The sequence below is a fragment of the Diadema setosum genome, chromosome 11 (assembly GCF_964275005.1).
Source record: "Diadema setosum chromosome 11, eeDiaSeto1, whole genome shotgun sequence".
Lineage (NCBI taxonomy): Eukaryota > Metazoa > Echinodermata > Echinoidea > Diadematoida > Diadematidae > Diadema > Diadema setosum.
In genome coordinates, this window is record NC_092695.1 from 33541754 (window position 1) to 33563723 (window position 21970).

At 42.1% G+C, this 21970-nt stretch overlaps 1 protein-coding gene across 1 annotated transcript; it reads left to right on the forward strand.

Annotated features, from left to right (window-relative positions):
• The first annotated feature begins 215 nt into the window (after positions 1-215).
• On the forward strand, positions 216-19009 carry LOC140235187 (uncharacterized). Its single transcript, XM_072315223.1, has 5 exons — positions 216-276; positions 7147-8145; positions 8733-8915; positions 9600-9971; positions 17073-19009. The coding sequence occupies exons 1-5, from the start codon at positions 216-218 to the stop codon at positions 19007-19009; spliced, it is 3552 nt and encodes a 1183-aa protein (XP_072171324.1).
• Positions 19010-21970: the final 2961 nt, after the last annotated feature.

Here is a 21970-nt window from a genome sequence, read left to right on the forward strand (position 1 = left end):
AAGCATGTCGAATAGGTGTAATCATCGGGGCTCTGCATGAACACCTGTTCCGAATCGAATACAATTCATCCTCGCATGGACAATACGCCTGGAGTAAAATCTTTGTGTTATTATTTTCCAGAATGCCGACTGAGGGTACTTCTACTCACAGATGAATCTCCGACACAGGCCGTGTGAACTGATGCGGCGTCGCCATAGCAACGAGTCCGATCAGAATGATGATGAAAGCTCCACCATGGCACTGGCCAGAGACAATCACCTTCATCGTATGCACAGGTACGTTCAAGCGTAGTGACATCGTCCCTCAGGCACGGATCGGGCCCATCAAAGCATGAAACAAACATGTCCCGGCCATCGACAGTAAAGTGTTCCGGGGAAGCAAGTTCATGTACTTGTATTTGCCTGTATTTGAAATACCTGGATTATAAAACTTCTGTTCCCACAATAGCAAGAAAAAACAAAACAAAACAACCCTTCAATATTGATGTCCTCATCCTCTGGGTGCTACTCAAAAAAAAAATACCAGTTGCTCATACAAAATGTGACGTTCTTCGGAATTTCTTCAATTGCAACTTCCTCCTTTACTGCTAGTATTACTACTATACTACTACTGTTGTTGCCGCCACTGCTGTTACTACTACTACTACCGCTGCTTCTATCATTACTGCTGCTTCTGTTACTACTGCCACTGCTGCTCTAATACTACTTCTTTTTCTACTATCTACTAGTATTACAATTACCGCTGTTTCTACTGCTCCATCTTCCTGTACTGATTCTTCTTCGTCGTCTTCTTCTTCTTCTTCTTCTTCTTCTTCTTCTTCTCATCCTGCTTTTCCTCCTTTTCATCTTCATCCTCTTTCCTCTTCTCCTACATCTTCTTTGTTATGATTATTGTAACGTTGCTGCAATTACATCTACTACTCATTCTGCCGTTAGTCATTTAAACAGACGGGTAGGGGAATACCTAACATTCTTGCTAGTAAACATTCTTATTGCGAATGAATAGGCAAACCGCATATGAGAGAGAATCCAGTTAATACCAGTGAAAGCATGCAACAGTTATTTTCCTTTTTCAAGCTGTTTCTACTAGAACCGATGGTGATGTGAAGAGAACCACTTCCCATCTCGAGGGGTAATTGACAATCAAATATTTATCCCTCGAACTCTAATCGTGGTCTCCAAATATTGACTGAACAGGTGAGCTGTGCGTGCTTGACTAGCCTGTTATCGATAACAAACCTGGTGAGTTTGTTCGCTCTGAATAGACAAACTCGATGCGATCATATCGGGGATCCATTGCCACTGTCAACTGGTATCCGAAACCCAGTGACCGTAGTTTTGCTGACATGATTTTTTTCCTCTGATTTGTGTTTTTTCCCCAATAATGAACCTTTCGTCAAGTGATTGCTTTGATTTCTATAGATTCCGAGGGTAGAGAAGGCTTTGACATGTATAGACATGGGAATCAAAGCGATAAGTATAAATCACAGCTGCGAGAGAGCAGGAAGGCATAAATTCATCCTTCGAGGGAATCATGTTGAACCACCGACGGTGGAATCGAGGATGGTAAAACTGTACTCTGTGGGGGAAAAGCTTCAGGCAGTAAAAAGGTTCCGGAAAAGAATTAAGGACTTGTAGACATACATGGACCTTATGCTGGAATGCACGAGTAAAATAGATATAACCGTGACAACGGCGAAATAACAACCGGTGACGTGTGCTCATTGACATTTTACCAATGTGAATGCAGTTGCATCGATGGTTATTAGGTCGATTTTTTTTTCATTCTTCTTTTTTTTTTAAGTTCTCGTAATTTGCTTACGTGTAAAAGAGCAATGGATTAATTTGGAGTCCAATTGATGTGATTTTATTTCTCACAGCTTCGGTTGTAATAACCACCTCAATGGAGGTTATGTTCTGCCGGCGTTTATTTGAATTTTTGGGATACAAAAGAGATGCATACAAAATTCTATTACGGTCTTATTGACCCTGATTGAGCTTCGACAGAGGTTTGAGCTCTCCGAGTGGTTCTGATTCTTGGCATTACACTTCAATTTCAGACCAATATCAATGACATCAAGGTCTGGGTCACAATTCATGGCACCTCATTGTATATTTTTTCAGAAACCGAATATCCTCCGAATGCCTCTCCACAGCATTCTCTTCTCACGTACAAGTCAATGCTCCCTGAGGCTGCGACCATTTTTCAAAAACATTCCGAGATATCCTCGGTCATCATCGTGTATAAGGCCAACTGAAGGGATTATACGGAAACAACGGATCAATCTGCCGCATCGCATGCTTAGGCAGAAAAAAAATGAAAATTTGTTTTTTATTTCCTACATTTTGTTTGAATATCATGTTGTTCGTCAGTAAGCTTAATGATCAGGTTTACCTTTCCGTCGAATATAAAACGCACAATTTGTGACGTCAATGATATGTTATGTATAGTTTGTTTCACTATGTTTGGGGGGAATGCACCATACAAGCATTGCTTTTTCAGCATTCCTCCCCATATCCTGCATTTTCTATACTTCAAAATGTTTTTTTGCTTTATTCCACCCTATCATTTGTTTATCCATAAATATCATTTTCATATTTTGTAATTGTTGACACATACATGTACTTATGTTTTATGTGAGGAAAAAAATGTATTTACAAGTTCTGTTGGAGATGGAAAAAAAAAATAAATGAATGAATGAATGAATTCCGACCAAAAAGTATAGGATGTGACATAAAATAGTTATAGTTTCATGCTTCATTGAGCATGTTTTTCGAACATCTTTCAATGTGGCGTGCAGCTTTGGATGACTTCTCCAGTTTTCATTTGGATTTTGCTTCCGTATACATGTATATGCATCTTTTTTATTTTTCCAAACCAGTGTCCATCCGCCAAATTTCCTATGGAACGCCTCAATAGAATATCCGTTGTCCTGGAAATACAAGGATCAAGACTTGATCCTCCTCTTCCAACAGCTCCTCCTCGTCCTCCTCCTCCTTCTCCTCCTCCTCCTTATCCTCCTCCTCCTCCTCCTCCTTCTCCTTCTCCTCTTTCTCCTCCTCCTTCTTCTCCTTCTCTCTTTCCTCCTCCTCTTCTTCTTCTCCTCGTTCTTCGCCTCCTCCTTCCCTTCTCCTTCTTCTTCTCCTTCTTCTTCTTTTTCTTCTTCTTTTCTTTTTCTTCTACATCGCCTCCTCCTCCTCCCCTGCTCTTTTTCTTTTTTTTCCCTCCTGCTCTGCCTCTTCTGCCCCTCCTGCCTCCTCCTCCGCACCAATCTCTGCTCATTACCCCTCGTCGCTAGCTGCCAGGAGCTGTGCCCAAATAACTCCCGCCGACCAACATTCCCATCCATGTTTATCGCATGTCGTCTGCTCGAGTGACAGCGGGTATCGTGTGCTAAGGGTGTTCAGACTGAACGTGTTGAAAGGGCAGTGATAATGCGTCAGAGACTCGCTTTCACACTACGCATGAAAGTTAAAAGGGATGATATAGTTTTGGTTGAGACGGGGATCAGGTTTGAACTTTTTTTTTCAGATAGTTTAGAAACCACTTACATGAAATATTAGAGAGCATACAATTTTTAGAGGAATTAAAAGTTTATTTGATGAAAATCGGTTATAAAATGGCTGAGATATCCAGAAACAAATAGGCTTACTAATAAAAGGTTGGTCCCACCTTTTATCAGGACCACATTATTATTTTTTTTTATCTGAACCATTCCAAAGCGTATTTTCATCAAATACCCTTTTAATTCCCCTTAGAATTGCATGGTCTTTAATATCTTATATATATGTAGTGGTTTCTAATTATCTCACAAAAATTTAAAACCTGAATCCCTATCTCAACCAAAACTATACCATCTCTTTAAGGGTTTGCGATTATCTAAAGCAGTTCTACAAGCGTGTGTGACAGCCGTTTGCATTTATGCCAAAATACAAATAGTATAGTTAAATCGTGCGTATTGGTACAGACGATTCTGTCAAAAGAATACCAAACTAAAGCTGTTTGTCAGAGTCCTTTCACAAATGTGCAATCATCACAATAACCACAAGCAATTTACTTTTTCATTCGGAAAATACTTGCTGCTCAGACGTAATTTCATTTTTAGAACGCTTCACATCGTGGCAAATATGATATTGACTGTCATTTTCTATTAATGAAGTGGGGATATTGCAGAATGAGTGCGAAAAAGTAATATTTAGCTTGTCAGCAGAAAACAGCATTTGACGCTTCCACACTCATTTCATTTTCGTGGCACAAACATTGAGACGCGTGAGAATATAATTATTGGATATGGCGGAAGTTTAAAAACTCCATTAGTCATGGGAATGCGTCAATATTTTAGACATTGCCTGTGAGCAATGTTTAATAATTGTGCTAATGATATGTGAACCAGGGAAACTGATCGTCGTTAACTGAAAGAAAAAAAAAAATAGCCACCACTTGAAACGCTGATGACGTGAACAATACAACAAATTATGTGAAACAGAAATCTAAATGTAGAACCGTCAAGCTGATGTTCATGTTAAGAAACTGTAAGTAATCAATTTGTGATACACGTTAAGCAAAGTTTCTAGTTTCTATTTAGGACGTAATGACTGAATGAACAAAGGTTTTGTTTTGTTTTGCTTTTGTTTTTTTTTTTAGGGGGTTGTCTACCTTTTTGTTATAATTGTTACAATTAATGTTTGAAATACGAATTGCTAGTAGAACGTTTTAACTGTCTCATCAGTGTTGTTATTTTCTCTTCTTTTTCTCATATTTTTCAACTTTAAATCCTTCAGCATTTGGCTGCCCTTTGAAGCATACTTCAGTTATATATTTGACTCTGACCGCCTCGGTAAATGAAAAACGAGTTTGAACTCGAAAGTCACAAAACATATTGAAATCTTTAAGGCTGACTTTGATTGACTGAAATTAAAGCTAACGTCAATATAATGTACATGCAGCTGATCTATATAAGGTGATAGATATAGGATAAATGAACAGATAGATTATATAGAAATCTAGTTATCGATAGCCAATGCATATGTGGATATGTGTGATTATGTCTGAAGAGTTGCTTAGGCCCTATAGCAAGGAGTAGTTGAGCTACTCATTTTCAAAGTTTACGATAGCACAAGCATTTTGGACCCGCAGTCGTAATGTCACCATGAAGCCGATGTAGCTCCACGATCTCACAAAGGTTTCGACTCCGGGTAATTAAAGGGATGGTATAGTATTGGTTGAGATGATGATTGGGCTTTTAACTTTTCGCGAGATACCAAGAAACCACTTATGAAATGTCAGAGAGCATACAATTTTAAGAGGAATTCAATGTTTCTCTGATGAAAATCGGTTTTTAAATGAATGAGATAGCCAAATTAAAAAGTAGAACAAAGCGAATCTATAGCTAATAGAAGGTGGGTCCCACCTTTTATTAGGATCCCTGTGTTTTGGATATCTCAGCCATTTCAAAAACAGTTTTCATCAAGTAAACTTTGAAACCCTTTTTGAATTACATGCTCTTTCATATTTCATAAAAGGTTTCTCATTATCTCACAAAAGAAAAAGTTGGAGATCTGAAGCGCCATCTCAACCAAAATTATACTCCTCCCTTTAATGTTCGGCGTCGTGTTTTCAGTGTGGATATGATAGGCGTCTAGTCTGCGCTGTTATGACGCTCACGGATACCATGCACATTCCATAAATGGCACAAGGGGGTGGTGGGCAAGCTGGAGAGGGGGTGCGGGATGGGGTGGGGTGGGGATGGGGGGGGGGGCCTCAGAGAAAGAGAGTAAGGCCAAGATTGATTTCCGCAGAGAAGATATTCATGATAAATGATGTGAGCATTGCCAAGAATACCATCCTTCTCCTTCTCTCTAGTCTCCTTCTCATCCCTACACCCTCCTTACTCCTTCTACCATCCTCCCTAAAGTCGTGGCATACCAAGACGACATCCCGTGTGATGATGCATCTACTCAAGTGGCAGGTCTTCTTTGGTGAAGGAGCTGGCGTTCAGACTCCCACCGCGCAGGAGTAATGTGAAGCGAAGTAATAATCATCGGGGATGTGGTAGAGTTCCGGGGCCACGTTCGTCCGATTAGGGGTGGATGGAGAATCGGGAGAACCCTTATGGTGCCTGCAAGATTTAACATTCCGAAATCATTTACTACTTGATGAGACTTTCATCCTCTACAACATCCCGGCGTGTAGGATAGCCAAGTTCAGTTATCTCGAATTTCACTCTCATATTACGCGGATTTTATCCGAAACTGCGAATTGAGGGAACATGAGAATAGAGAGAGAGAAGAGAGCGAGGGAGTAAGGGAGAGATAACGCATATTTCTTCCTCTGAAAGAAACATAACCACTGCCCCAAATTATGGCTTTGCTGCTCCACGATGTTTTGACGGTATCAGTGGTGTGTGTATTCGAGCTTCCTGGCCTCATCGAAACTTCTTCGAAATAGCAATGAGTCGACCTGTGGGCCGTGATCTGCAACAACATGGAAAGGATTAGGCCTTTTGGACGAGGCAAGGATCGAGTATCGCCTCGCTACAAGCCTTTGCCGTGCCTAAATTGTCGAGTACTATGTTGTCCCATCAGGGGCAAACAATAGGTTTTCGTGCGGTGTGGTGTGCCAGAAGTCTCCCATCTACGTAATTTGAATGAGATGGACAATGTCCTTGGTGATGGGCCAAAATCTATTACGACATTACTTATATTACGACGGAACAGGAGCAACATAAAGTATCATATCGAGTGTTTGTCTACATCACTGACAAAAAAAACCCCAACAAAACAAATAAATGTATGTAAAACGGCAGCTTGTTTATGGGAATAAGGCTGAACCACTCAGATTTGTGGCTGGTAATGTTGCTAAAACAACTCTTATATATCAAAATCATGTAGCACGATTGTTTCTGACACACACGTAGAGCAATAAATACATCGCATCGACATCCTTTTTTTTTTGATGGTGTGTCATGACTTTTTTCTCTTCCTTTATTAAGCCCCGAGGTTTCCTGAGCAAACAACTCGAAAACGTATCTTGCACTTTCTCAAGAACTGATCAATGTATGACTAAATTTGCATGGTAAAATTTTATAAATTGAATACAAATTAAGTGCTTGCATTTTTTTAAATTATCATTCTCCCTTTCTGCAGTCTTACGATTGGTCAGTGGCCAGTACAACCTCCAGGCCCCCAACGAGCACGTGGCGCTATTCCGGGGAGGTCTGAGTGTCGCTTTTACCATACCAGCTAGCGATCTGTCCTTCCCACCCCTTGTGCAACTGATCGACCTCAGTGACAATCTAGTGCGCAGGTCAAAGACGGTTCCCCTGGCAACCAGTGGTTCCGTCAAGTTCGAATGCAATTACTTCGACCACGCGGGCCAATTTCAGTTCCGGCTGCAATCGACAAGGAACTCTAGCGATATCTTAGCACAGAGTGATGTAGTACACGTAACTTGGCCCGAGGTAGATTTTAGTGTCCCCACAAATTTAGTAGCTTCATCGCGAGAGTTTCGAGTTGTAGCCGTCACCTCAAACTTATGCAATGTAATGCGAGACAGTAATCGCTATATCGTCAATATGCTGCTGGTGTATCATGGGAAAAATCTCACTGCCAGCGGTGAGGCCATCCCCATCGGCGATGGAGCAGTAGCGGACTCGTTCCCCATTGGTACCATTTCGACTGACATGACCGTGGACTTCGGGTGCTCTTCGGCAGATCGGGCCGGTCTCTACACAGTACTCCTGCAGTCCGACTTCAACGGAAGTACGATCGCGCGAAGCCAAGTGTTCGAGGCCGCCAGGAACAATGACTACGGCCTCAGCGTCTCCACACGAGGCGTCTACCCCAACTGCTCTGGCAGGGGTAGAGTCCAGCCCATCGAGCTTCGAGCCTCGCAACCCACCTGTCCCAACGACGAGGACACCATCAGACTGTTGGGCCAGGACCAAGAGTTTTCCTACGCACCGACACAGTCGGATCTCAGGCACATCTCGGAGAAGCGGATGTCGACGAGTGGAACTACAATGCAGTTCTTCTGCAGCGAGTTCAGTAGCGAGTTCACGGGTTTCTGCTTCCGGTACGTCAGCGTGGCAAGATCTGGTGCGGTCGAAGACCAGGCAACCGTGTGCATACCTCTTGAGTACACAGGTTCGTGAGATTCATAATCAATATACTGCTTTGAATTCGTTTAAGTGTCCATGAAATAACATGTTTCCTGGTTTATAGATGCAAAAAAGTGCCTCCTTTCCTACATACATTAGGATGCTTGCTTTTCATCAGTTACATTTATATTCCATCAAGAAAATTATCATTACATGAACCAATGTCCAAATTGCGATGTAATGTAAGTTCATATCTCAGAGGACAATGAGTCATTACTACAATAGGATAACAAAAAACGGGCTTGTGCGTTTATAACAATGTGATTATCACTTTTTGATGAGATACCGCGTTGACTTGTCTGGGTGGAATAAGCCACCATTACTATCGGTAATAATGAGATGCACACAGACATTCCCCTCCGCAACAGAGGAAAGCCGAATGAAAGATTAAACTATGAATTAGCGGGACAAAAAAGTAAAGTTGTACGGGCCGATGTAAAGCCGTGCCAGCTTTAATTGACACTGTTCTCTCTTTTACCCTCTTGTTGTGGAGTAAAAATTCAAAACGATGTTCCAGTGAGGCGGATTCGATGGGGTTCATGATCTGATGTATTTCTGTGCCCTGGTGTCCAGGTGACCCGATCGATGGACAGTGGAGTGACTGGACCAGCTGGGGAGCGTGTACGGCGACCTGCGGTCCGGGCGTGCGACATCGATCCAGGACGTGCAATAACCCGTCGCCGGCCAATGGGGGCGCTTCGTGCGACGGCAACCTCCTGATGACCGAGTTCTGCGACCTGCCGCCTTGTCCACCAGGTTAGTGTTAGCATTGATGCCGTCTCAACAGCTACAGACAATAATCCATGATCAATCAGATTTACGTCTTCACCTCTCATGCCTTCTATATCCTCAATTATTTGCTCTTGATGTTTCCCTTGTCGTATGTTTGTTATATACTTCTTTGTATTAAAGTAGTAAAGCTGCTTCCATGATATGCTGCCTTGATATAACCTCTTCGTTTGACAGCTCATTTAATTCACTGAATACCAGAAACAGATTGGACCCGCATAAAGGGTATATAAAGCCTCACTTCGGGAATGAGTTAGTTGTCATTAGTCGTTTCCATTCTTGTGGGCACTGTCTGTGTCCAACGTTAAAATATAGGCCCAATGCAGGTTACGAAGCGGTAAATACATAAAGTAGCAGATTCATTAGTATCCGGAAACAAATGATAAACGCGCACATAGAAAAGAACCAATGACTCACAAAATGATTGTAATACAAGGGATTGAATATTGTCGTAAGGGCTCAAGTATGATAATAATAAAAAAACAAAACATGAAGGCAAGCTAGACCGATAAAATTACCCTACTCTTGTCACTTTTCATCTTGATTTCGATGCCTTCCGCCATCAAGAATATTAGGCCTACGACGACAATGTAAAAACAGAAGAGTTTGCTAATTATCGGGAAGAACTTTCGTTTGTGCCACCTACTGCAGAACCAACAGCCGTTCTGAGCACCACGGCCAACGCAAACTGCTTCTGCGGCTGCACCCTGACGGTGGCGGACGGGACCATCCTCTCCGATCCGCTCTTCTGCGAAAGCCGCAACACCTTCCGCTGGGTGATCTCCGTGCCGGGCAACCGCGTGGTGCGGCTCGAGTTCGTCTACTTCTACCTGGCCATCCACATGGAGTATCTGCGCGTGCGCGACGGGGAGCACGGGGATTCCCCGAACCTGGCCTACCACACGGGCGTGGCTCTTCCGGCTCCGGTGGTATCCACGGGCAACTCGATGTACATCGAGTACAGGATGGTGCGGAGAGGCAACTTGGACATGAAGGGATTCAAGGCCTTCTTCTCCTCATTTGGTAAGATTGCCTACAATAATGTAAATACTGAGCAAATGCATTGCTTTGCATTGTCAATAAACTCAAATATTCTTTACTTTGAATTTTGGAGACGGCCAGGAACAGCAAGAGCAACATCGTGTGTAGTACTTAGACGATTCCTCGAATGTTTAATACAGCATTATAGACTGGAGTCCAAGTACAAATGAAACCGAAATTAAGAACCGTTTTTGATAAGTAAACGAGTTTCTATTTTCTATAATTGATAGACCACCTTCCAGTAATAATGATACAGTATGATTTCAAACATTGACTATGCCAACAACATTTCTGGTTTTACCACTGAAATCTTTTCAAAACGTGACTAGATTCTTTTTTTTTTCCTTTTTTTTAGATGGGTGTTTGTGCAGGTGTCATCATTAACATGGCTAGAATGTTGATTTACCCATTTTATAGCGTTAGATTGGCTTTTAGAATGTTTGGAATGGATATAAATGGGAAGATTGCGTGCATATGACTCGCACAAACGACCGTTATTCCACGCTCTTCCAACCAGTTGCTCATAAATTATCACCAGCCCCACACACTGGGGTAAATTTTCCCCCCAATCTCCGTCAACCGGTGACGACAATGAAATGACTCCGCGTCAGTTTCGATGTACCTCCCAGCGATCACGACAGATTAGCGTCGATGCCTCCATTCGTGTTTCCCAGGAAGTGTGCTTAATTCAACCTGCACGGCGTCGTCTTGAAGGCTTCCTAAAAAGATCATTCGTGCGCTGTGGGGCAACAACGTCGACGCTCGTATAATTCACTTAGCAGACGTGGAAAAGGGACACGTGACTATTACTTAAAAGGAGAAATTTACGACCCGAGTACATCTCTGTCAGTTATGCCCCAGGGTTGTATCTATCTGCCCCCTAGAAAGGATGCAGCAGAACTCTCACACGAGTTCGTTATCGCGCTTACAGTCTGATAGCGGGTGCATAATGACATGTCACATTCACTGTCAAATATTGCCCCTTGAATGCCCTCTCTCCACATGAACTCGTGCAAGCTGTGAACAATCGAATTCGCACATACATGATATTATGCAAACCCATACACGCACTATACGATCACATGTACTACACAGCGCATACATATTTTCTATTCATACACGAGAGCCCAGTAGATCCTTTTAAAATACAATATACGTATTCACATTTTATGCCAACCTGTACAGAACTAAAACTTGATCCTGACACCCATCGATTTGCTCGACATAGCAACAACTCTAGTCCATTCAAACGTAATTCCAATTGTTGAGATGCATTGAGTAGGACAGGTGCAAATAATGACCGGTTATTACTCAAGTGATAGATCTTGAGGGACATTGTCCATAAACTTGAATACATCCTTGATTCTGTCGGATGCCCTCTCCTATCTCATGTACTACATGCAATCACCAGGACACCATGGAGCTAGAGGCTGATGTTGATGGCTGCAGTCGGTTGTAAGATCACTTCAGACTCAACGTTAGTTTTGACAAAGAAGAAAACCACTCTGCAATATTTAATGTTGAAAAGAAGGAACTGTAAGAAGCCTGCTATAAATGGAAAACACTAATTCTTTTGCATATAGCAGGACAGCTTGTCTCTCTCTCTCTCTCTCTCTCTCTCTTTCTCCCTCTCTCTCTCCCAGGCCATCTCCCTGTTCTATCATAGCCAGAATACGAACAAACCTTAGGGACCTCTTTAAGGATTTTGAGCAATTTGTTTGGCTTCAATGACAGCTCTGAGTGGTTGGGAACTACGGGTGCTGTTCGTTATTCCGAAGGTTCGATATTCCGAAGGTTCGTTATTCCGAAGGTTCGTTAATCCGAAACACCCAAATTCCCTATACCTAGAGGTTCGTTAATCCGAAAATGAAAAAGGGTTCGTTAATCCGAACATTTGTGGCGTTATTCCGAAGGTTCGTTATTCCGAAGATTTGTTCATCCGAAAATGAAATTCGGAAAAACGAACCTTCGGAATAAAGAATCTTCGGACTGAAGAGCCTTCGGAATTACGAACTTTCGGAATAACGAGCTGTAACCGGGAAATACACCTCTCCCCCAGTTCTTACGGCTTTTGAGATCATGATTAATGATGGATAACTGACGTGGTAGACCCTTCATTGCTCTTCAGTAATAATAAATATTTCCGCTTCCAATTCAGTCTGATATCTATTCATTTTGTTAAAACTCTCTCTGGGTTCTGAATGTAAACGGACAATCAACAGTGATGTTCATGTTTGTCTTAACCTGTTCCATACTGAATTCTGGATTCCCCATAGACTTAATACACAGGCCACCAGGTTCCCGTATGGAACAGGTTAATATAGAAAGATAAAACAGTCATATCAGAAGTACTTGCACTCACGTAGAGATTTCACATCAACATAACTCAGCGGAATGGTTTGCCGTAAATTTCCCTTGCAATCTACAGTAACCTCAAGAAAATCATGAGTACGGAATGATTTTATAAATCTCCATTACACTGGTACAGGAATATAATATGATTTGTGTGTCCATCTGTTGAAATAAATCTTCTACTTAATAGTAAAAAAAAAAGAAAAAAAGATGGGCAATATGATGCGCATGATTTGACTTCATAGCCATTAGATTGTTCAAACGTGTGAACAAGTTATATGAAATTTATGTAGCTGAAAGCGCGTGACACTTCCGGTACAGATGCCACTATCAATACAAAATTCATTCGTAAACCCGTGGCTCGTTTGTCAACACTTCTACAGAATGCTTTAAAAACTAAACTTCTGGAGAAGAAAAAAGTCAAGAATCCAACTGGTTCCGTCAGGTTTCCAATAAGGCGTAACGAGAATTTGATTTTATGTTCTCGGTCTCCCTCAAAGCGCAATCCGTGAATATACATAGAGCTAGAGCGATAAAGACGTGAAGCCACCCGCTCAGCGTTACGAGCACCACGACTGATTTCTCAAATAACCACACGTGGGTACGCGCAGCGATAATATGTCTGTATGCCCCTTGACCTTTTGTTTTAAAGGCGTGGGAATATGATACAACGCGGCAGCTCGCATTGGCAGTGTCATCACCATAGCGACGCACATAGCCTGGCAGCAAGCGTCTTAGCGAAGGCGAACGCCCCACACGCGCTCCTTGACGCTCATGACGAGTTACAACCCCCCCCCCCTCCCGTCATCATGAAGAAATCTTTGTTTATTGTTACTTCACACACTCCTCAATCATCTCGTGACGGGGGTGGGGGTTGCCATGGGAGCCGAACTTGGAACAATAATGTTGTGTGATGCTGTAAAAGTGAAAAGGATATTACTCTACAAGGTCAAACGCGGTCTTTGTGACAGTACGTGGCATCACAGCACGATAGCCTACGCGAAGAAATTGTGCTGATCAATGTGAAACCAGTTATTCCTGTGGTGTAACCTTTAGACAGTCTGGGGAAGACTTTGTTCTTTCCAATCCAACGCACCTTAGTCTACTTCGAACTCTGAAAATATAATAATATCAGATGTCCAGCACTCGTTTTTTTTTTTTTTTTATGTAATAGTCACTGTCGTTTTACGGTACGTTCATCCGATATCAATCTATTTTTGGTCAGCCTTATTGGACAAAAGTGTTTTCATTCTGTCTCTTCACCCTAACTCCCTTTCTCCCCCCCCCCCTTTCATTCGCTTTCCCTCCCTCTCTTCACTTACTCTCTTTTGTTTCTGAGCTCTTTTTTGAAACTCTCGCCTTGGTGATGCGTAATGTCCATTCGTTGAGCTGGTCTTCTCATTTTATTGGTCGCCGTAAAATGGCTGGCTCATTTTCGGTCATCATGCAGGCGATTTTTGCAGTATTCAGTGAACCTTTGCGTGACAATGAAAAGAATGAACGCAGAAAAGTTAATAACCGACACTAACAGTTTTCTAAAACATTGTGTATTGGGGGGGGGGGGGGAGGAAGATGACTCTGAACACAGACTGTGTGAAAACTTAACTTGACAAGTGAGATATCACATAGCATTTTGCAAAGGCAGCTTGCTATAATTTGAGGATACGCACACGCCTCATATTATAGCGAGCTGCCATTGCAAAAGGCTAGATATCACAATACTTACATCATGGCGAAGAATTCATTTTATATTGGGACTTCTGACTTAATTATAGAGCTGGTTATCTTCAGGCGATCGGAAAACACCTGAAAAAACTTGGCACATGTATCAAAACTTTATTAAAGGAAAATATCCTCTTCGCACCGGCAAACAGGTTGCAAGTGCCTGTGAGCGAAATTTTAGCCGTTATTAAATACACATCAAGTGTCACCAGCGTTATGACGTGACAATAAAGATGGCAGTCAGTGCTACCTTTGTTGTAATCATTATAATTATAAAACAACAACAGCATCATCCAGTTTACATCCAGCCTAAAATCAATAAATGAATAAATGAAACTCTGGAATTTGGAACAGTAATATTAGGAACTTGAAAGTTCTCATCTCATATGCAAAGCAGAAATTAACCGTACCAGTTTAGATATTTGAAGGTCGACATTTGCGGATTTTTTAATGCCCCAAAACACGTTTGAGGATGATGTTCTTGCTAAGTTTGTAGTGCTCTTTATTGATATATCAGACAGCATGGCGATACCCAGTGAGGACCTCGATTGTCCCGTGGTCCGTTTTAGAATATCTTTGCTGTATAATCCAACTTCGACTGTTCAAAAAACCAACAACACTAATAACAAAATATCTAGACAGTCACAAAAATATACTTGAACGTTTAAGACACCTTTTTATGCTTTTGAGCCTACTAGAATCGAAAGTGGAACCGCGAAATATGCCATGTACATTGCTCAACGCTAATTCAAATATTTCATATACGCTGCGCATATATCAATTGCTTTGCGTCAACAAGTTTACAATATGTGTAATCTATGGGCTTGCCATTATTTATGCATCCCTGTCCCGAATGTGACTCGATTGAGGTAAGATTTGCCGCAGCGTGGTTTTTTTTTTCCTCGTTTTTCATTTTTTTTTTTGCAACTCGGATACAGAAAGAGTGTTGACGATGAACTCACATTTCCACTGCCCTGGACGTGGCCTACTACATTAAAAGTCCTACAAGGGTATGTTTTGTTTAGCTGCTAAGAACTGCGTAATAGTGGAGTCTTAACCGCACCGAATCTAATTACAGGCAAGGAAAAGTGATGTCGAGCGTGCAAATATATGACAGTTTGACTGACACTCCATCCTAAGCTGAGTCGTAACTTACGGTTACAATCGTAAACTACATGACATCGGCATATAAACAGAGACAGATGGCCTGCGTCTCTCGGAGGCGAAAATCTAACCGAATTTCTTTCCTTTCGCCACCTTTACCAGTTCAGCGTAAACCCCATGAGATGAAGGCATTCGATCGGTGAACTCGTAAAATCAGAGGATTTTTTTGTTATCATTTGTTGGATAACGCTGTGATCTCAAAGTGATGAACTTCAAAAGCTATATGCATTCCACGACGGCTAGTGAGGTGATTTATGCCGTGATTTCCAACATTATCACATTAAGTGGACACAGAGTTTTTGATTCATTGTTTGTTATCATCTTTCTTTTTATCTGTTACATATTCAAAAAATTCACGCTCTCACTTCAGAATTTTATCCAATGTCCACATTCAAGCCTATACACACACACATGTGTGTGTGTGTGTATTCGCATTTATATTCGCATTCAACACATAGTTACAAATATTTTTCTAAGAATTTTTAAACAATCATATCAAAAGGCAACTTGCGCGTCATCACTGAAAAAACATAGATGGCAAGATTGTTATCTCTGTGTAAAAAAGAAGAAGAAGAAGAAGAAGAAGAAGAAAAATAAGAAGTAAAACCATTGAATCCTGTCCTTTTTCCCCTGTCTATCCCTCGAGGAATGGTCCATCTTAGCAGTTACTGAGTTTTGTGGATACTTCATCTATGAGCATAATTATTGTACTTTGTCATTAGTTTTTGATGCACGGTCATAATTATGTGGCATTATATCATAGTAGTTGGGCGCTTTTATCTGACAGACGGTAGCCCATACCGACAGATCATTAGGGAAGTCATAATCATTCGGTGTTTTGTTTTGTTTTGATTTGGATTTTTATGAGGGGCCGCTTGAAGGAATGGACTCTTTCTACATAAAATAGAATAAAACTTCTTGTCAGTATTTCACAGTTTTCTACGTTTCCCGTAGTGGCCCACGATTGCTTCCTTTAAAATAATGAATACAAGATATTTGCTTGGAAATATCCCATAGCTAGAAAAGTCAGCGCTAAGGTTCAGTTCGTCACATGTTTTTAAGGCACCAGAGGTCATTTTCAAATAAATTTTAAAAAAAGCACACACACGCAACACTCCTGAAGCATGCTAAGAATATAAGAGGGGGACTGAGCTGACGTTTCTTGTTTCCCGCTCAAATACATGTATTATAAATATAAATATAAATATAGAAATAAATATTAATATAAATTATATAAATATTAAGATAAATATAAATATAAATATTTGAAGTTGAATCTAAACCTTCATTCATGGTGTATGAATATGCAACATACCTTCTGAAGAGTAAATTGGTACAAGTAAGGAGCGCGTAGATGTAGCATTATAATTCCCAAACCCATCATCATAGTATAAATATGAGCAAGTCGTAATTGATTGCGTGACATACATCTCTGTTTATCATTGCCGAGCTGTCGACCAAGCGTCACGTACGATCTTACGATCGTTACAGTTTATGATTATGATCGATAATTAAACATAAAAAAGAATATTATGTCTTACATTACAGGAGTAGGATCTTGGATCTGTTCATTTCAACAAACTGTGTTAAAATAGAATGTAAGCAGTGTTTTTGGAGTCCATATTTGCTGGATTTTCAAGAACTTCTGTCAAAAACATTTCTTGTTTATTTACAGGTTTCCCTCAAGTGAAGTTATTGAAGTAAGTAATTAATTGGAGTAATATATTGAATTTTGCCTGAGCTATGATGATTTCATAATGATGAGTTCTGAAGTAGATTAATCCAGCGATGATGGAATCACATTTATCATGCTTACTGATGGAAACATTTTCCGTGTCATTGCAGAGTCTACTGAAACCCCTGCTCCACCTCTAAATGTCGGCAGCGATGACGAACCTCCAGTTGATGTCGGTCAGCTCAACAACACTGCCTTCCTGACCGCGGGTATCGCGCTGGGCGTACTCGTCATCCTCTTCAGTATCATCTTCGTCATCCACGCCCGGTGCAGCCGCAGCTACGACTACAAGATGGGGATGCCGCACGACGACACGGCTGAGACGCAGCTCCGCGGGATTGGCATCGGCACGTCGAGTATCAACTCGTCGTCGACGCACAATAGCCGGCCGTGGGGCGCGGCGCCGATCGGTCGCAGTACTACATCTCAATCCGAGCAGTCGCAACAGAGCACAAGCAAGCGGGGCTGGCCTGACGGCGACAGGACTCACTTGTACGTGGTGCACAACGAGAGCGCGAACTACCTGCCGGACGCGAGCCTCTCGTCTTCGCATCGATCCACCAAGGAGATCCTGCCCGACATCCCGAGCCCGTACCACGAGGAGGAACTCGAGAAGTGGACGCGCAAGCACGGCCACAAGATCACTCTGCCCTACCACGCCGCAGACATGAATCGCGGCTCGGCCGGCGAGCTCTCCAACAGTCGACACAGCGGACGAACGGATCGCAATACGACGCATCTTGCGATGAACAACCCGGAGGAGTATGCAATGAGAGGTATCCATTCGCACGATAGTCATACCAGCGTGAACAGCTCCAGGGCACATCATAGGCATGACGCGTCGCATTCGAAACCTCAAGTTCAAGCTGTGGCCAACGTGGAGAGCACTGACAACACGTCACCCTACGTGAACAAGGACGGACAACTCACTCCCCTGGGCCTTGCCGTTTCGAAACTGAACGACAACGGCCTGGAGTTCCGAATACCGGAAGGGGCAGAAAATCCCGACCAGGAAAAGAGAGAGTATACGAGTCACAGAACTCACAAGCACAAAGATCATTTTGCGGATAGAAATAGACCCGATGTGACGCACAGCGACACAAAGAAGCGGAAGGGCGCTGTGCATCCCGAGGCTAAATCGCCGCAGCCACAAGGCGAAGTGGAGTCTGGGCGAAAGTTGCCACTCGCGCCTAAAATGGCTTTTTATTCTGACGACGAACCGGATTGGCGGCCACCACCGCCCCAGCCCGCCGTCGAGGATATCAAGGCAGAGACGCTTCCCAGGGAAAAATCCAGCAGGACCAAAAGTTCGACCTCACGGAAGCACGATCATAACCACGCTCTATCTCCTCATAGGACTTCGCGGGAAGAGGGCTTAAGCTCAGGACATAGTTCGAACTTGCGAAACGAGAAAGCGGGTTCGTTAGACAGGCACGGACGACATGACAAAAGCCGTAAGCCCCCTGTACCACCGCGACACGGCTCAAAGCCGAAAAAGCACGTCGAGAAGCCGGCGGTACCGCCTAGACCAGACCCGCACCACCATGTAAACAATGTAGGTAGCTCGCAGAATAGTTCTAGGCAAGATATAGCCAGCTATAGTCTGCCCAGCGACCACATGACCATGTCTGATTACAGCTGCGGCCAGATGTCCGTCGAACCGTCGCCCGTCCGACTGCCCCGCCCGCTGAATCTGCAGCAAAATCGAGAGCGGCTGACGCAGGTCTTCATCAGCGACGAGAGCTTGATGAGACCCCCGTCGGGCGCCGACCGATCCGGCGCGGAGAGCACACGATCTGCCACCTCCCACCGCCAACTTCCCGACACACCACCTTCGGGCTTCTCCCCGCCCCGATCCATCCGACCCTTCAAACAGCGGGTGCATAGTGATCTCTCCATCTCGCAGGACGAGCCGGAGTTCGACTACTACATTCCCAGCGTTCCCGGGTCGTTCTTCGAAAACCCCTACCCGATGGTTGAGGGGCCTTCTAAGAGACGCATCAACAAGATGAGCAAGGCGAAATCCCCTTCCGCCTCCCTTGTCTGACTCAATAAATGGAATTCGCTGGAGGAAAGTAGGCCCGATGTATAATTAGGGGTCGTGGATAAACGTCCTCTTTGGTAGCATGCAATATTCCAGTGATGCGCCAGGACCTAGATCGAAGAAAGGTTGTGTGCACGCACGTACGGTCTCAAAATTCAAAACCCTATTCACAGAGTACAGGGGTTTGCGCGTTGGATCCCTGTTGTGATGTCATTGTGTATGAGAGCCATAGATAATGTTTACTGAATTATTGTAACCTGTATGGGTACATAATTTCTGTCTAAACAAGCAAATCCTATGAAAACAACAGTCTATTCTTGCAGAGGACTTACTTTCCTGTGAGAATATTCCCAGGGTAACTGGCTGTATCAAAATCGATTTTCCTTCACTGTAAGTGTGGAGTGATAGTTTCTACTCTGAATGTTGTCGTGCCAGTTCTTGTTCTGGAGTGCTGTTTCAATAATGCGTAGTAAGTGGAAAGTGAAATATCAGCTCGTCAACATCAATCAGACAATCCACGCACTACCTATCTGTACCATTGTCTACTTTTGGATATATTTATTAGAGTGTAATATACATGGGGAATTTTTCAGTTATTGCTGAACAGAAACGCATAAGTTATATTTGTTTGCAGTCTGCCACTACCATTCAGATCTGGATCTTCAAGCTATATTCAATCACTAGTATTGATGGTTTCCTATCGTATAATTCTTCAAGGTTATTCATTCACGGTAGCTTTATAAGTTCTTGATTAAAAAGATGAAATGAGCACAGCAATGGAAGAAAGGGGGTTTGCGTTCTTCTGTAGTGAGGCTTAAGTTGTGCTCTACATCATGAAGTAATGGCAAGGCAAACCAGTTCAGATGAACAAACACTTTGTGGGTGATGAATTCACGTCATTTTGACGACTCCTGTACGATACAAGATTCAGGTATAATATCAAACGAATGCTAATGTCGCCATCGAACGAAATTGGGAATCAATCGTGCTTAATTTTCTGTAACTTCAGTCGAAATACTGTTTCGAAGTATATTACCAATATGTATTGTCCGTTAACTGCACGAAGAAAACGTATTATGATCACACCGCATGTATTGAAACTCGGACCATGATATATTCTATACACAGGCATATGTGGTGCTTTGTATTTATTGTCAAGTTAGTGTAGTCTGTGATAACGACCTCACGAAAACTAAATGGTTTTATTGGCTGCTGGAGTTTTATGCCTCACATTTTGAAAATAGCTCAAAGTATTGTCATGAAAATGGATGCTACCAGTCAGTAATTATTTGAAGAATTTTTGGCCATGATGTCAAAGGGCAAGGATCAAAGTTCACGTAAAAACTGCTAAAATTCCAGAATACTTGCTTACTTGAACAATTTAGCCATCCACCAGAATGAAACAATGGAGCTACTAAGTGTATAGTAGCACTATGATGGAACCTAGTTCAAGGAAGGAAACACTCGACACATCTGTGACAAACATGTCATGTAATTTTTTTTCCCAGTTATGTTAAACTGTCATCTCACGTTGTCAGGACGCACTCTAGAGTTATATAGGGAGAACCATGCGCTATGGCAGATGCATACCAGTCGCCATGGTGACATTTCTAGGTTGATTTTTTTCAGCAAATGTTAATGTTTCAAGGGCAAACGCAAGGTGAATTGCCTGCATTTCAAGATCCAATCAACATGATGCATGTGAAGTACAATTTTATTTTTATGACCAGTGGTCTGTTGTTATCTAGAAAACTATGCAGTATGAAAGATTTGATGTTCGTGTAACAATTGTGATGGATATATTTCTCAGGTGGTGATCAGAGAATTATAGGGCAAAACATTAAAACTGCATAATTAGCTACCAAGAGAAGCCCCTTGCCATCCTGTTAAGGGAGTTGAGAGTTTAAGGTCTGGTGATACATGAAATGGAAAAAGTGATTTTACCTACTATTGTTGGCATACCCAATATCCATGGGAATGTGTAACACTTGCTGGTTAATAATTGATACACTGTATACTGAGAACATTGGACAAAAATGACCAATTGTTACCAAACCACTTAAAAGTAAAGAAATAATATCCTCTGAACAAATGATTGCGATATTGAGACATGGGGACTTCTTTTATACACGTGCCCCTATTGCGTACCCATCGCTGATGCTCTGAAAAGCCTCATAAACGACTGTTATTCTTAGCGTTGATATGACGACCATAACTAAGATGGTATAAAAGAAACACACGTAGATGTTTTCCCCAATACCTCAGTCTTTCCAACAAAATGATCAAAACAATGGTTGACCAGCAGTTCCACGATTCATTCTCGGATTCATTCTCGACGAGTATACCCTCAGCAAGACTAAAGTGTTCCAAATTTATCAGATACATCAATGTGCAGTATATAAGCGATCTGGGCACTGTTTTATGAAGAGTTATAATTGATTATATAGTTGATTTCTATAATCATACGTCTATGGCAATCTGTGTGTTATGGAAATTCATAGTCGATTATATCTTTTGATAAAACGAGGCCCTGAATACTTAGTGTACAGTAGGTGTCCCAGAACATAATTGTTGTCATTCTTTCGATTGAAATTAATGCTGCCAAGTTGTTGTCACAAAACGTTGCCTTGTGTTGTGACGTATTGTGTAAGGTGCATCGTAATTATTGTAGAGTAGGAGCAAGTCGTGTGTATTGCATTCAGCAACCATCATCCGATCCGACAACATAATATTCGTAGTGAATTCAATACATGTCAACAAAACTGAAATTTTGATATCTTTCTTTATGCAGGAACTGTAGGGAGGAAGATTGACCCAAGTAATATTAAGTTTTTTGTGTTTTTTTTTAATTTCTGTTTAAAATTACGATGTTACTAATATTCCTGTAATTGTAGTTTTTTTTTTTTATATATACTGTATGGAGCTCCGGGCAGTTTATTGGGTGTTAGTGGGGGTTGTACTACT

Coding starts and splice junctions, on each gene's coding strand:
- LOC140235187 (XM_072315223.1), top strand. CDS start 216: ATGATGATGAAAGCTCCACCATGGCACTGGCCAGAGACAATCACCTTC. Junction 8,916..9,599: donor CCTGCCGCCTTGTCCACCAG/GTTAGTGTTAGC, acceptor CACCTACTGCAG/AACCAACAGCCGTTCTGAGC. Junction 9,972..17,072: donor GGCCTTCTTCTCCTCATTTG/GTAAGATTGCCT, acceptor GTGTCATTGCAG/AGTCTACTGAAACCCCTGCT.